This window comes from Saccopteryx bilineata, chromosome 8 (genome assembly GCF_036850765.1).
Source record: "Saccopteryx bilineata isolate mSacBil1 chromosome 8, mSacBil1_pri_phased_curated, whole genome shotgun sequence".
NCBI lineage: Eukaryota > Metazoa > Chordata > Mammalia > Chiroptera > Emballonuridae > Saccopteryx > Saccopteryx bilineata.
This window is the reverse complement of record NC_089497.1, coordinates 70947425-70963448: the sequence shown is the minus strand read 5'-3', so window position 1 is coordinate 70963448 and position 16024 is coordinate 70947425. Positions and strand designations below refer to the sequence as shown.

Sequence of the window (16024 nt, the reverse complement as noted above, 5' to 3'; positions counted from 1 at the left end):
TGTTTCGGTCAGTGTTTTAAAGTATGGTAATACCCTAATTATGCAAGTCTGTGTCATTTAGAATTTTCTCATGGTCCCTCTGGTTCCTGTGTTTTCAATTTTTCAACCAGGACACCTTCAGTGCTAGGCAGAAACTTCACTTCAGCTGCAGCTGCTGGGCTTTGAAATGTGCCTCAGGGAACCTGACCTCTGTGCCTTTTCTTTGCCATAGCAAAGCACCCAGACAAACTGCTGTTTGGAAATGAAACCCAGCCAACACTACCATCTCCCTTGATGTCAGGGATGACAGCGTTTTGTTAGAGGGACGAAGGCATGCTCTTAAACACATCTCTGTAGCGGGATGCCACGGAGGTACCATCTTTTGCCTTTTGATGTATCAACTATTATTTTTTCTTGACCCTACCAGGACCCAACTGCAGCTGTTCTACTCTGTCCTATATTGTTTCAGATCATCGAGTTCTAGTCTCTCCTTAAAAAGGCATATTCCACCTTCACTCACCTTTCCATGGTGGCTGCATTCTCAAGTTCATTGAGATTGAGTTTGCTGGCGGGAGGTTTGGTTGCTGGTTCTTGAATGCATGACAGCAATGTGGCCCCTTGCTTTCCAAGTAGTTTCAGCTCATCCTAGAGAAAGAAAAATATAGTTTATCTTATAAGAAATTAATGAAAAAGTTCTTAGTAGATTTGGGGGTAAGAAGAATGGTAGAACAGGATATCTTTCATTTAGGAAATTAAATTCAAAAAAATTCAAGCTGCAGATTTATAAAATGAAATAACTTCTTCTTAATGGGTAATATACACACATGATTCAAAACTTAAATATACAAAAGGATATGACCTGGATAAAGCAAGTCTTTTGTTCAGAGCCTATCTATTTTTTCTCTCCAAAAGCAATAACTATTCAATTTTGTGTCTTGGGCTATTGTAAATTAAAAGCAAAATTAGTTGATAAAAACTGGTTCTAATCCAAAATAGTCACCAGAAACAAGAAAATGACTGATACTGACTGTTAAATGCTGGGAATTGCCATGCAATAACAATGTAATAATTGCTAGTTGACCAGAAAAAAAAACTCCACAAAACTTCATCTGGTTTCATCAATAAACACCTGCCTCTCCTTCCTCCTGCCCCCCAAAAATGTGGTAGAGATGGGTAGCAATTTCAGTCTGACACAGGAAGAGTCAAACTTCCAAGGCAACTCCACTCCGCTCTTTCTCCACGGAAACTCAGGGTTTTGCAGTTGGGAAAGGGGTCAGGCTACCTCCTTGCGAATCCAGCAGCTCTCGCCCTCTACGCACACAGTGGGGTCCTCTCAATGCCCTGCGCATTAACCATAAGGCAAGGAGGTAAAAGGACTGAAGCCTGGCCTAGAATTTTGCCGCAGGAGTTCTGGGTTTGGTTCCTGGGTCACACAGGACGCTGCTTTGATTTGCTCTGAGAGTTAGAGAAGCCTTGTAATTATGAGGAGCCACTGAGCCACTTCATCCGCAGGTGTTGTAAGGTACCAAAAACTACAGAATTAACATTAATATTTTAAGAGGCTTGAAGAACATTTTATTAATTTGGGTTAAGGTGTGCAGAGAAATTGTGAGAATAGTCTCTGTACTGTGTGATTGGCATAACCAGGATGGCCCTTGGCATTGTACTGTAAATGCAAAGGGGAGGAAAACATGGATCCCCAGACATTCCACCACACCTATGGGGAAAGGGGTGAATGGCTAGCCAGGTGCAGGGAGAGAAAAGCCAAAATAAACCTTTTCTTATAACTATGAGCCATTTGCGGGCATTTGTCCCCACAAAAACTACCTCTCCTATGTAAATGCGTGTAGTTAACACGTGTGACTCTGGGCAGAGAGACAGCAGATGAACACTAGATAATATGGGAATGCCTTTTAATATGTAAAGAGACATCTTTCTACCATTGTGTTGACTTGTAAATTTTGTTTTCTCCAAAATAATGTATGGCTTGCAAATTGAACATGGTCCTATCATATTAAAGGACATATGACTATAACCAATATTGGTAAGGGGCTCCTAATTACAAATTTTGCTTCTGTACTTCCCACTTACAAAACTATAAAAACTAGGTAGAACAAAGGGCCAGCGCGCTTTCCCTCAGATTTCTGTCGGAGTTGCCGCCGCTTGGCCACGCTAGACAATAAAGCTTTGGTGTGGAGTTGACGGACTTTGTTTGTGTCCTCAATGTTTTGGGTCCCTCCGGATTAGGCTTAACAATTATAAAACAATCACACCCAGGCCCATGAATACTGAGTCGCTTCCTCAGGCCCCACCACCTTCACGCGGCCCCCAGCTCGTCCCCTGGGCAAGGGGTTTTATACTTGCCACCTGGCCACCAGGAACCTGGCACTCTCAACCTCAGGCCTTTGCTCCTGTCTCCCATGCTACTCCCGTCTTCACCCACTGCAGACTTCCTTGTCCACACCCAGCCTCACGACAGACTGGACCCACCTGACCCAGTCCCTCGGGGTTCTCTGGATTCCCTGTGGCTCTGCCCACTCCAGGTAATGCTCCAAATAGGCCACCTGGCTGCTATTCTTGCCTGAGAACTGGACATATCCCTTCTTTTCCACTCTAGGTATCAGCCCTCATTTTTATTATCTCATCTATGTTTATTAAATATTTGTAGGTTGGATGAATTAATAATAGTTTAAAAGAAACCAGGTTACAGGTGATAGACAAAGAAGATATACCTGGGAAGGCAGGGGACTCATTGGCAAGTGCGCTTAGCTTTTTCCTCCTCTTCTTAACCACTAAAAACGATCCTGGCTTTTCTGTTTCTTTCTTTCTTTTTTTTTTTTTTACAGAGAAAGAGAGAGAGTCAGAGAGAAGGATAGATAGGGACAGAAAGACAGGAACGGGGAGAGATGAGAAGCATCAATCATCAGTTTTTCGTTGTGACACCTTAGTTGTTCATTGATTGCTTCATCTGTGCCTTGACCGCGGGCCTTCAGCAGACTGAGTAACCCCTTGCTCGAGCCAGCGACCTTGGGTCCAAGCTGGTGAGCTTTGCTCAAACCAGATGAGCCTGCACTCAAGCTGGTGACCTCAGGGTCTCGAACCTGGGTCCTCTACATCCCAGTCTGACGCTCTATCCACTGTGCCACCACCTGGTCAGGCACTTTTCTGTTTTTTAACTGCCCCCAACTTCCAGCATGACAGCAGTATTCTGGCATTAACCATCATTAGGAAAATATATATACAGTGTATGTGCGTGTGATGCAGAGCTGGGAGGGAAAGTGGAGGGGCCAACAAAGAGGCACATTGTTAGGGAAGCTTGGGAGACACACCCAAAGGGCTGCAGAGTGTGAGGCAGCGTGTGAGAGAGGGAAGGTGACTCTTACTACGTGATGTCATACACTGCATATCCCTTTCACATGGTTAAAAAAACACAAAGTAAGCTCGTGACCTGGTTATCGCTCTGGGACCAAACCACAGCTCAGTAGGGTTACCGAAATCTGCCATGAACATAGAGGGCAAGTTTGAGGAGCTATGGGCCTGGAAAAGCATAAAGGTAAGTTGCTCAGCCCCCAAACAGAATCTGCCCTTGTCCACAGTAGTGACAATTCAGATTAGGTAAGACCTGTGGAGAGCAGGCACTAACCAATCAGCCCAGATGTCAGACATAATGCGGAGGCCATCCTGAGACCAACTGTGTGTGTTCCTTTCGTTGCCAGAATCATGAGAAAGTTTTGTGTCCTAGGAAATAGGCCAGGGAAGTGGAGTGGGGTGCTCAAGGGAGGGAAATATTTAACTCTTATAACAACAGGGACAGCTGTCCCAGTGCGCTCTCGTCGTAGGGGTTCAGAAGACCCACCGAACAGGGTGAGGAGGGCCTCTGCAGGCTCAAAAGAACTTAACTTTTCCAGGGGAATGCTTTCCTATGACAAGGGTAAGCATTAATTGTGACATTTGTTTAAAATGTATTTATAAAGATCTATTATTACATGCCAAGCACTGTGCTTGGCTGTGTCATGGCCCGGAATGGGGGGAGGGGTGGGTGGGAAGTGAAAGAATGAATCAGAGCCTAGAGAACATATGAGTGACTAATGCTTTATAATCCTTAACTTTTATCACTTCTGCCGTTTCTACCACTAAAAGTCAGTGCTACTGTTATGCTTTGTTTGTGAGGCTAATGAATGAATTCCAGAATCTGGCCTTTAAATGCAAGTCTTCATGATTTCGAAACAAAGTTCCTGAAAGACATGAGATGTCCTCTTTTTTCAGCAGCTACTTCAAGAAATCTTGGAGCACAAACTAGTTCAAAATACTGATTTGTGAAGGTATTAACGCTGAAAATATTCATGAGAATACCAATTTTGTCTTCCTGTGTAAAACTAAGACCTCTGTGCCTATTCATTTCTAGCTTATGTTTTCTGCCAGTCAAGTTTGGACAAAGTTTTCTTTTTTAAAGTTGTTTCATACTACTTTATTGGGGGGGGGGGGTCCATTTTCACGCCTCAAGAGCATGTGTAATGCAAAGATGTCTCACCCTTCTAATCCTGTCTGCGGCCTGTTTCAGTTCTGGTCCTCTGTGAAACCATGGGTCTGTTCTGCAGGCAAAAAGGGGTTGACACCCATCCAGCGAGCCCCAGGGAGACTTCCCTTTACTGCACGAAAGAGCCTGCCAAGCTCCCTGGTTATCAACTCATAAAAACAGTCCTGACGTACTTCTGTGAGTCATTTAATAAGTGCCTCTCTTTAAACCCACTTCAGAGCATCTTTCCCAGTCCTCTTTCTCAAAATAGTCCCCATATAAAGACACATCCCTGAGAAAGTGAAGCAATATGTCAGCTCAGTAGTCTGTCCCCAAATTTCACAACAGCCACAGAGAAGCCTTCACTGCACTTCCAGCCCAGCCCACTGTAACTCGCTCTGTCCTAAGCAGATCACAGGAGTCCCTGCCCTTGCAGGAGGGCTCGCACAACCCACCTCGCTGCATGAGGCTGGAATGCACGTCCCTTTGCTAAGATGCTTCTCACAGGTGTTAAGTGAAATCCTTTTACATGCACCACCCAGTCTCGAGAGATTTTTCTCTTCACTTACTGTCTATCCAGGTTGAAGGTGTTCAGTGGCTTCCAAGTCACTGAAGAAGAGGGAAGAAGAGGGCTTAATTCTGCTCCTGGCTCCCTCCAGGAGGCTGACCGTCTGCTGGCACAGAGGCTGGACTGTGAGAGGCCACTGACCACTCACCTGCAACTTGTCCCGCTGCCTTGTGTGGGACATGAGCAGCTCCTCAGCGGAGGGCACGCCTCCAGGCAGCTCTGCTGTGGCTAGGCGAGCCCCAAACGTCTGAAGCATCTGGGCATTGGTCTTCAAAGTCAACGCAAAGTTCTCGATGGCCTGGAAGATCAGACAGTCATAACATAGTACCCATCTGATACCATATATAAGAATTAATATTTGTAGGAATATGCTCTGAAAATATGCAGAGTTGGAATAACAATTAGAGACAGCAAGGTGCCCTAGGGAGAAAGCCCTGAGCTGACAAGAGTCCTGGGGCCTCTCTGACCAGACCTGTGAAAGGTGCCAAGGAATTGCAAAAATTGTAACATTAGTATTTTAAAAGGAGAGTCAGGCCCCTTACACTTCCTCTCTGAAAAGAAAAAAAAAAAAAACCCAGAGAAAGATATTGAAGAGGCAAAAGTTACTTAGTAATTAATCATAGTTCTCTGGAAGGATAAAATTTATCTGAAAACTTCCTCTTCCCCATCCTTAAGAGCCTTTAGGAGACAATGTTTACATATCTTAATTAAAATTCCTACACTAATTCTAACTCTTCCCTCCTGGAGTCCTGAGAGTGAGGTATACAAAGGGATCACGAGCCCACTCCCTTTGCTTGAAAAACCACATTCTGTAACATTTTATATGTTTTCTAATAATCATCCCTTTTGAAATTCTTTATATGTATAAAACTTGTAAACTAAAGCAAGCGGGAACTAACTTATTAGGTTTTCCTAATAAGCTAAGCCCAACACTTTTAGCAAAGGCAATTTCATTTAGCTTCTCTCCTTATACTAAGCTAAACATTTTGTAGTGACAGGAATGGGGGTAGACACTAGAAAACTTGGGAATGTCTTTGTGGGGTATGTAAAACAATTATCACTACTGTTATCTTGTGGTCTTGATGTGTAAGAATGTTTTTTCCTTCTACTAGATCCTATAGATAGATGTTGTAAGCTTGTTAGTAATTGACTATTGTACCATGCTCCCTCCTTACCCACCCCAACCAGTACTTGATTTTGTATAAAAGAAGATACAGAACTGTAAGAGGGCCTACATGATTTGGGACCATGCCCCATGTAGCTAGCTAGCTGGCTAATTAATAAACTCCTCACCTGACCAGGCGGTGGCGCAGTGGATAGAGCATCGGACTGGGATGCAGAAGGACCCAGGTTCGAGACCCCGAGGTCGCCAGCTTGAGCACAGGCTCATCTGGCTTGAGCAAAAAGCTCACCAGCTTGGACCCAAGGTCGCTGGCTCCAGCAAGGGGTTATTCGGTCTGCTGAAGGCCCGTGGTCAAGGCACATATGAGAAAGCAATCAATGAACAACTAAGAAGTCGCAACGCGCAACAAAAAACTAATGATTGATGTTTCTCATCTCTCTCTCCGTTCCTGTCTGTCTATCCCTGTCTATCTCTGCCTATGTAAAAATAAATAAATAAATAAACTCCTCAAATTTCTTCTGTAACCTGCCTGGTGTCTCTGTGAAACCCGCGGGTTGCAGTACTTTATAAGATACTGGAAACAGTACGTGCTGGAAACAGCAAAACAGCAGGATAAGATTTAGCAACCCAAAATGTTTAAGCTCTCAGAACAGAGATTAGGAGTCAGCATGTTTGTAAAGCCAGCAGGCAGGGCCAGGGCCACTATCACAGCAGCCTTCTGGCCTATGCAGGTTCGCATTGGATTCGGACAGTCGGTAAAGAAACCATGGAGCCAAAAACTGGTGGGCCATAGTCTTTAATCTAGCTTGCACCCGGCGGGCAAGTAAAAATACACACTGGGCTCCAAAACCCAGTCACATTCAGTGCTCACAAAGCTACTGATTTATCCGAGTTTCCTAGAATCAAAGGTTTCTAGCTCAACAGCCTTATTCTCCTCAGTTCCCCATTTCCTTCCTTATCCCAGATACAAACTCTGTACAAACTGGCATCTCACTCAGTACTCCGCCATCTTGGCTGCTTTTCCTGGCCTTCTCCACGTGGCCTCCTCCCGCTGCTGGCTCTATTCTCTCTGCTCTCTCATGCTAACCTCAAGAACCAAGGGAGCAAACTCCCGCTCCGTTCCCATTTTATAGTGTAGAAATCCAAACCCTTAATCCAATATACATAATGGGGAAGTCTCTAATACAAAATCACTTCTCTGAGGCATGATAGGATTGTACCACCTCACACCAAAAAGGGTGGGACAGGCTTAATCCCAAAACCAAGCCTCAGGCTACAACAATTCTCAACACACATTAATATCACCTGGGCGACGGCCTCTTTAACAAAATGAGCATAATACATTTTATCTGCCCAACAATGTTCCTTGTCCTTTACTTCACCCCCTGAAAACTTCTACTGTCTGCTTCCTTGAGTTATTTGTACTGGCTAATAATATCTGAGTAAGGCTGGGGACGGGGCTTCAGTCCTTGGGTCTGCTGACCAGGGCTGTTGCCTCCCCTCAGCCCCGCAGAGCACGTCCTCTGGTCTCTGGGTAGTTCATTTTCACCACAAGTGGTGCCCTGTGTGAGGAATGGGAAACCAGACGACAGGTTTGCTACTCCATGTAGTTCACTGTTGTCATGACAAGTGGTTCCCCATACAAAGACCCAGAAGAAATGACCTCCCAAAGCCTGGCAAAGGAAAAGGATGTCCATTCATCCTGTTTGGTAAGGGACACAAGCAGCAGGGGAAACCCCCGAATGCTTGCGGCCAAGGTCACTTTTAGGGATCAGGCCAAAGGCTTTCCCTTTCCCTCCATCTTTCCTTCATCATGGGAATTCTCTTTCCTCTGAGCAGCGTAGTCTCAAGTTAAGTTATAGCTACAGGGACTCCTCCCAGCTGTAGGGCATCAGATCGGAATTTAACTGCCCTCTTGCTCACAATCAGACAACAATGCCCTTGGTGTCTGAAGGAGGGAAGTTTAGAGTTAGAAGACTAGGAAAGCACTTTTACCAAGGGGATGGTTGAAGCAATCGGACGGAATATGAAATGACCCTTGGAACTAGAAAGGGTTTGTAAGAACTGTTTTCACCACCTAGCCAAACCTCAGACCAACCCCTCCCCCTAGATATTTCACCAAGGCTAACCAGCAGGCAGCAGCTACAGAAGAAGAGAACTTTGCCCCTTTTCCTTAAAAAACAAAAGTACTGGAATGCTTAGTTTGGGTCCAGTGCTTCTTTAAGTCCAGAGCCCTTTAAAAACTCAAATTCCCCTCACCCAACCTCCCTCCCCTTCAGCTCCCTTCAGGGACCCACCCTGGGAAGGGTCTGGGGAGTGTCCTTGGGACAAGGCCTTCAGGAGGGACCTGAGGGTTGGGAAGGGAGACAGTCTGTGACCAAGACCACAAATCTGTTACAACTGTGGGAAAGACGGACATTTTCAGTAAGATTACACACAGAGCCTAATAGCAACTATGTAGCTAGCTTGGCTTTGTGTGTGCTCTGAGAGGTTAATTAAAATTCCTTATAAAGTTCCAGCAAAGAAGATTGTAAAAAGCCAATATGATCAATTACTAGTCTTGTTGTGCTTATACAAATTACCAGGCCAAGTTGAAACTAGACTTAATACTGTAAGTAGGATAATCTTAATTTGGCTCTTTGAAAAAAAAAAAAGGTAATTTTAGGAAGAAAGAAAAGAGAAACCAAGTCATTTAAATAATTTAATTAATGTCTTTTATAGTTATTAACAAAAAAATGTTTGTTTACTCTAGGTTTATTAAAGGTTCCTGTTATCTCTATTATATCTTTTGAAAATAAAAATTTGTTTGCCAATAAAAGAATCTGTTTCTAGAGGTGATGAAGTATGTTCATAAAAGTATCAATCTAAAATTACTAATTACTTAGTCCTCACTAAAAGTTAAGGTTTTTAGAAGTTGAAAATTCTCCCTGACCAGGCAGTGGCGCAGTGGATAGAGCATCAGACTGGGATGCAGAGGACCCAGGTTCGAAACCCCGAGGTTGCCAGCTTGAGCACGAACTCATCTGGCTTGGGTGGAGGCTCACCAGCTTGAACGCAGGGTCGCTGGCTTGAGTGTGGGATCATAGACATGACCCCATGGTCGCTGACTTGAGCCCAAGGTTGCTGGCTTGAGCAAGAGGTCACTTGCTCTGCTGTAGCCCCCTGGTCAAGGCACATATGAGAAAGCAATCAATGAACAACTAAGGAGTCACAATGAAGGATTGATGCTTCTCTTCTATCTCCCTTCCTATTTGTCTGTCTCTACCGGTCTCTCTCTCTGTCTCTGTCACAAAAAATAAATAAATAAAGTTGAGAATTCTGATTAATTATAAAGAAATTGTATGGTTTTAATAATAAAAGGTATAAGGTTAAAAGGTACTTTTGAAAAGAAAAGGAAGAAAATAAACTGTTCTGAAAGCTGGTTTTTTCTGAATGGTGAGAAGGTGTGTGTAAATTGCAGAAGGTTTGTGCAGGGGGAAGAAACAAAAAGAGAAGGAACTAAGAAAGTAGACAACGGTGAGAAAAGGAGAGGAAGGACTTTAGAAGGACTGTCCTGAAAGGAAAATAAAAATGAACATTAGAACAGTCTCAGGGGCCTCAGGAGCTTGAGAAATTCACCCAAATTTACAGGGATTAGAGAAAGAGCCAATGGCCTTCTTAAGCCCCAACACACAAAGAAAACAGGAGGAATCAGGAGGAGAGAATCACTCCAGAAGAACAACTGTATAAAGCTCTTTTTACTCTTAATTTTTTGAACATTTCCTCATCTGGACTTACTGCAGACAAGACACATTTTCTACCAGCTGAGCAAAGGCTTCAGCCTCTTGTGTTGTACTGGGACATATTAGCTGGCCCTGAGTGGCGGAGTCCCGTCAAAGTGCTACCCCGGGGGCGAGGGTATGTTGCAGTTTTGTCACCAACAGGCCCTCTTTGGATACCAGTGAGGAACGTGAAGGCTCATCATGAGTTGGCATCAGCCCCTAGGAAGCAACCTGGTTCCGGAGATCCAGAAGCTGATAGTGGATCCACCTCAGGGAATGAACTCGAAAAAGAGGAGGACACCTCACTCGCTCCCAAGCACTCAGGGAGCACCTGGCATCACCTGGGACACTTTAAAACATCTAATCAGGTGAGCTGAAGAAGTTTTGCAAAATATAGGCATGGCTGTAACTCCTGAAACCCTGTTTCTCTCTATGCTGGCCCTTCATCTTCCACTGCAACCACCTAACCATCTTATTCTGTTAATCTTTACTAAAACAAAAAACGGGGATACATAGGAATATTCCATGAAGATATGCAGAGTTAGAAAAACATTTAGAAGCAGCAAGGCGCCCTAGGGTGGAAGCTCTGAGTGGACTATAGCCCAGGGCTTCTCTGACCCTGTGCTGGGGACAGCAAAACAGCAGGATAGGATTCAGTAACAGAAATGTGTAAGCTCTCAGAACAGAGATTGGGAGTCAGCATGTTCCTTGTCCTTTACTTCACCCCCTGAAAACTTTTTACTGCTTCCCTGAGTTATTTGTACTGGCTAATAAATATCTGAGTAAGGGTGGGGATGAGGCTTGAGTCCTCCGGTTTGCTGACTGGGGCTACTGCCTCCCCTTGGCCCCTTGGAGCATTTCATCTGGTCTCTGAATAGTTCATTGTTGCCATGACAAATATTCCCCGATATGCTTCAACAGTGGCAGGTCAGTAGAATCAGCTACCATTTATACTCGGTGCTATACATCTGTCTATCATCTCCATAGTCCAGAGCAGAAGGCATTTTCACTCCATTTTATAGAAAAGGGAATGTCAACACATCAACTGAATTGCCCAAGATTCTATTACGTGGGCAGTAAGGAAGGCAGGCAGGATTTAAACGTTAGCTCTTCCAATTTCAGACTGCTGTTGGTTAAGAACACGTAGCACACCTGACCAGGCAGTGGCGCAGTGGATAGAGCGTTGGACTGGGATGCCAAGGACCCAGGTTCAAGACCTCGAGGTCACCAGCTTGAGCGTGGGCTCATCTGGTTTGAGCAAAAGCTCACCAGCTTGGACCCAAGGTTACTGGCTTGAGCAAGGGGTTACTCAGTCTGCTGAAGGCCCACGGTCAAGGCACATATGAGAAAGCAATCAAGAACAACTAAGGCGCCACAATGTGCAACAAAAAACTAATGACTGATGCTTCTCATCTCTCTGTTTCTGTCTGTCTGTCCTTGTCTGATTCTCTCTCTGTAAAAACAAAACAAAACAAAAATCCCCCAAAAAACACGTAACATTAGGCCCTGGCCAGTTGGCTCAGTGGTAGAGCGTCGGCCTGGCGTGTAGAAGTCCCGGGTTCGATTCCCGGCCAGGGCACACAGGAGAGGCGCCCATCTGCTTCTCTACCCCTCCCCCTCTCCTTCCTCTCTGTCTCTCTCTTCCCCTCCTGCAGCCGAGGCTCCACTGGAGCAAAGATGGCCCCGGCGCTGGGGATGGCTCCTTGGCCTCTGCCCCAGGCGCTAGAGTGGCTCTGGTCACGACAGAGCGATGCCCCGGATGGGCAGAGCATCGCCCCCTGGTGGGCGTGCCGGGTGGATCCCAGTCGGGCACATGCGGGAGTCTGTCTGACTGTCTCTCCCCGTTTCTGGCTTCAGAAAAATACAAAAACAAACCAAAAAAACCTACGTAACATTAAATCTAGATACCTAGGATTTACACTAGATAAAATGCTGAAAAGTGTAGGACCACTCACCCCTGCCTCTAATAAATCCTTCCTTTTCTTCTAGCCCCTATGCTTCCCTCTGTCCTTTCCATCCCCTACACACACAGCCAGGCTGCCTCTGAGAAATTTGTCAAATGCTACTGAGAGTATATGACATTGAGGGTAAAGATCAATGCAATGATTAGGTCACTAGTGACTTTTAGCAGTCATTTCTGTCATTTGTAGGGAGAGATTGGGGGCTTTTTCCTCTCCTTCTTTTTTTTTCTTTTAGGTGAGAGGAGGAAAGATAGTAAGGCAGATTCCCGCATGTGCTCTGACCAAGATAAACTGACAACCCCTCATCTAAGGCCAATGCTTGAATCAACCAAGCTATTTTTAGTGCCTGAGGCTGAGGCTCAGACCAGCCGAATTATCCTCAGCACCTGGGGCCAATGCTCAAAACAACTGAGCCATTGGCTCTGGGAAGGGAAGAGAGCGAGAAGGGGGAGGGGGAAGAGGAAGCAGATGGTCACTTCTCTTGTGTGCTCTGACTGGGAATTAAACCCAGAACGATCATTCACCAGGCCAATGCTCTATCCACAGAACCACCAGCCAGGGCCCTCTCTCTTCTCCTGTACAAAAATTTACCTTGTCCTCTATCCCTTCCACTTATGGACCCTACTCTGCCATTAAATGAGTACCTGCTCATGGGCTAGTGACTTCGCAGCTAACATCCAAGGGGAGATACCTGCATTTTATAAGAGTGCTTCAGCTCAGCGGTAGAGCGTTGGCCTAGCGTGCGGAGGACCCGGGTCTGATTCCCGGCCAGGGCACACAGGAGAAGCGCCCATTTGCTTCTCCACCCCTCCGCCGCGCTTTCCTCTCTGTCTCTCTCTTCCCCTCCCGCAGCCAAGGCTCCATTGGAGCAAAGATGGCCCAGGCGCTGGGGATGGCTCTGTGGCCTCTGCCCCAGGCGCTAGAGTGGCTCTGGTCGCAACATGGCGACGCCCAGGATGGGCAGAGCATCGCCCCCTGGTGGGCAGAGCGTCGCCCCTGGTGGGCGTACCGGGTGGATCCCGGTCGGGCGCATGCGGGAGTCTGTCTGACTGTCTCTCCCCATTTCCAGCTTCAGAAAAAATGAAAAAAAAAAAAAAAAAAGAGTGCTTCAGGAAACATGTGGCCCAACCTAGGAAAAGTAACACTGACCATTAGAAGAGTTAGTTGAAGGTGAGTGGCTTTTCAGAATCCCATGCAGCCATACTGGCACTGGCTCACCCAGTTTCATCTGCTCCTGAGACAATTCTGCCCCTGAAGGGGGAGCACAATGCCACATTCATCTCTTTCCCCAGGGTATGGTGCTGTGCCCGTTACACAGGTGGTCTAAACTACTGAATGGATGAATGATAGGAGTAAAGAGGCCCAACCTAATTCTCTTAAAAAAAATTTTTTTTTAATTTGTTGACTGATTTTAGGAAGAAAGGAAAGAGGAGATAGAGAAGAGAGAGAGAAACATCGACTTGTTGCACTTATTCATGCATTCATGGGCTGACTCCTGCATGTGCCCTGACCAGGGATCAAACCTGCGACCTCGGCACAGAGGGGTAACGCTCTAACTGACTGAGTGCCTGGTCAGGGCCCCCGACCTCATTTTCATTTGGGAAAAAGTTACTTTTGTCCGTACATCATCAGAGAACAGTTCTGAAAACCCAAACACACATCATAACCAACGCGGCAGGTCAGAGGTAGCCCTTCTCTCCACCAGAGGCGGGGAGGCTGGAGGGGCCAGACTCCAGAGCACGGCAGGTCTCCCTGACTGTCTGAACCCAACTTCTCCTCCACATCGACCATTTCATACGTGAAGCATTGTTGTGGGTGGAATCCCCCCTATTAGAACAAGCACTGATAAAGCAACAATGCTTTAAATCGTTTCGATTTTTCCAATTACAGTTGACACAGTATTATATTAGTTCAGGTGTACAACATAGTGATTAAACATTTATGTAACTTACAAAAGGATCACCACGATAAGTCTGGTACCCATCTGATGTCATACACAGTTATTACAAAATTATTGACTGTATCCCTATGCTATTCTTTCCACCTCCGGGACTATTTTTATAACTGCCAATTTGTACTTCTCAATCCCTTCACTTTTTTTACCTCCCCCAATCTGGCAACCATCAATCTATTCTCTGTGAGACTGTTCTAATACAGTAACAGTCTTGAATATCACAGTACTTTAGGCCTGAAAAGTCAGGCAAACACCAACTTTTATAAAATCTTTTCTAGTACATAAAAGTGTTATTATTTTCACATAATCTAACATTCCTATAACTCTAACTGCATCCACTAATAGCCTACGATGAATAATATATAAAAAAATTCAATTTAACAGGAATTGTAAGAAAATGTGAGATTATTCAGTATTTTGCTTTGCATGCACTTTCTCTTCTTATGCATCTCAATGAGGAATTATTCTTATCACCACCCTGCATTCTATAAATGAGAAAACAGGAAATTGAGGTTAAGTAATTTCCCCAGAAGTCACACAAAAAGTAAGTGGCAGAACTGGAACTGACCCGGGTAACGTGGCTCAGGGCTGGCACTCTTAAGCACAATGTAACCTCTTGGCAGTCAAAGAAGATTTAATAAAATTATATCAACAAAAGATTTGGCATTGAGAGTTGAAAGTCTGACTTAGTGTCCAGATGCTGATAACCTCTAACCGTGTGACCTCAGGTGAGCTAAGGAATGCCAGTGAATCCCAGTGTCCCGATTTAAAATATAAGGATAGCGCTTGCTCTGTTTTCGCGGGTTTTCCTTTTTATTTATTTATTTACTCATTTATTTATTTATTTATTTATTTATTTTGAGGACCAAAAGGAATAACAAATGTGAAAGAATTTTGGACACAGTAGAGTACCTTACAAATGTAATAATAATAACAGTAATGACTCAGAGTCAGGTGAGGCTTGCAAATGTCATCCTGGAAATACAGGAAAGCCAGAGTTTTCCCATGAAGGGCCCTATTAACCAGTTAACCTGGCCCTGGCCAGATGGCTCAGTTGGTAGGAGCATCATCTCAAATCATATAGGTTGCCAATTCAATCCCCAGTCAGGGTACTTAGAGGAAGAGCTTGATGTTCCTGTCTCTCCCCCCAACCCCATTCCACTCTAAAAGATTAAAAAAATAAATAAATGGCCCTGGCCAGTTGGCTCAGCAGTAGAGCATCAGCCCAGGGTATGAAATCCCAGGTTTGATTCCCAGTCAAGACACACAGGAGCCTGACCAGGTGGTGGCGCAGTGGATAGAGCATCGGACTGGGATGCCGAAGACCCAGGTTCGAGACCCCGAGGTCACCAGCTTGAGCACAGGCTCATCTGGTTTGAGCAAAAGCTCACCAACTTGGACCCAAGGTCGTTGGCTCGAGCAAGGGGTTACTCGGTCTGCTGGAGGCCTGTGGTCAAGGCACATGTGAGAAAGCAATCAATGAACGACTAAGGTGTCGCAATGCGCAACGAAAAACTAACGATTGATGCTTCTCATCTCTCCATTCCTGTTTGTCCCTGTCTATCCCTCTCTCTGACTCTGTCTCTGAAAAAACAAACAAAAAAGACACACAGTAGAAGTGACCATCCGCTTCTACCCCCTCGCCCCACGTCTTCTCCTGCAGCCATGGCTCAAATGAGCAAGTTGGCCTCAGGTACTGTGGATGGCTTCATGGCCTTGCCTCAGGCACTAGAATAGCTCATTTGCCAAGCAACAGAGCAGTGCCCCCAGATAGGCAGAACATCAGCCCTAGGTGGAGTTGCCTGGTGGATCCCAGTCAGGGCACATGCAGAAATCTGTCTCTCAGCCTCCCTGCCTCTCACATGATTAAGAAAAAACAACAACAACCACAAAAAAACTGATTCCAAGTGTCTTATTAGTGAATAATCACCTTGGAAGTGGTACAGAGGACCTTATCCTGATAGGGTGATAAAAAAGAGCTTGGCCTTAGTCTTGGCTCTGCCACTACTTGGCCATAAGACCTTGGATAAGTCACCTCTTTACTCTGCAAGTCAGTTTCCTTACCTGTAAAATAAGTTGATTGAAATAAATGATCTTTAAATTTTTTTTTTATTTTTATTTATTTATTTTGAGAGAGAGAGAGAGACGGACAGACAGGAAGG

At 45.1% G+C, this 16024-nt stretch overlaps 1 protein-coding gene across 14 annotated transcripts in view; it reads right to left on the bottom strand.

Moving 5' to 3' along the window:
- MCF2L2 (MCF.2 cell line derived transforming sequence-like 2) overlaps window positions 1–16024 on the bottom strand; it is a 255093-nt gene that overhangs the window by 165049 nt on the left and 74020 nt on the right. For all 14 annotated transcript variants that reach the window (XR_010726901.1, XM_066241647.1, XM_066241644.1 and 11 more), the window contains 2 exons: window positions 5212–5361; window positions 500–624 (listed from right to left, as the gene is read on the bottom strand). Coding sequence is in view for 13 of the 14 variants with exons in the window: in XM_066241647.1 (XP_066097744.1) it covers window positions 500–624; window positions 5212–5361 (275 nt within the window). In the remaining variant the exon portion in view is untranslated. The remainder of the gene's footprint in view (window positions 1–499; window positions 625–5211; window positions 5362–16024) is intronic.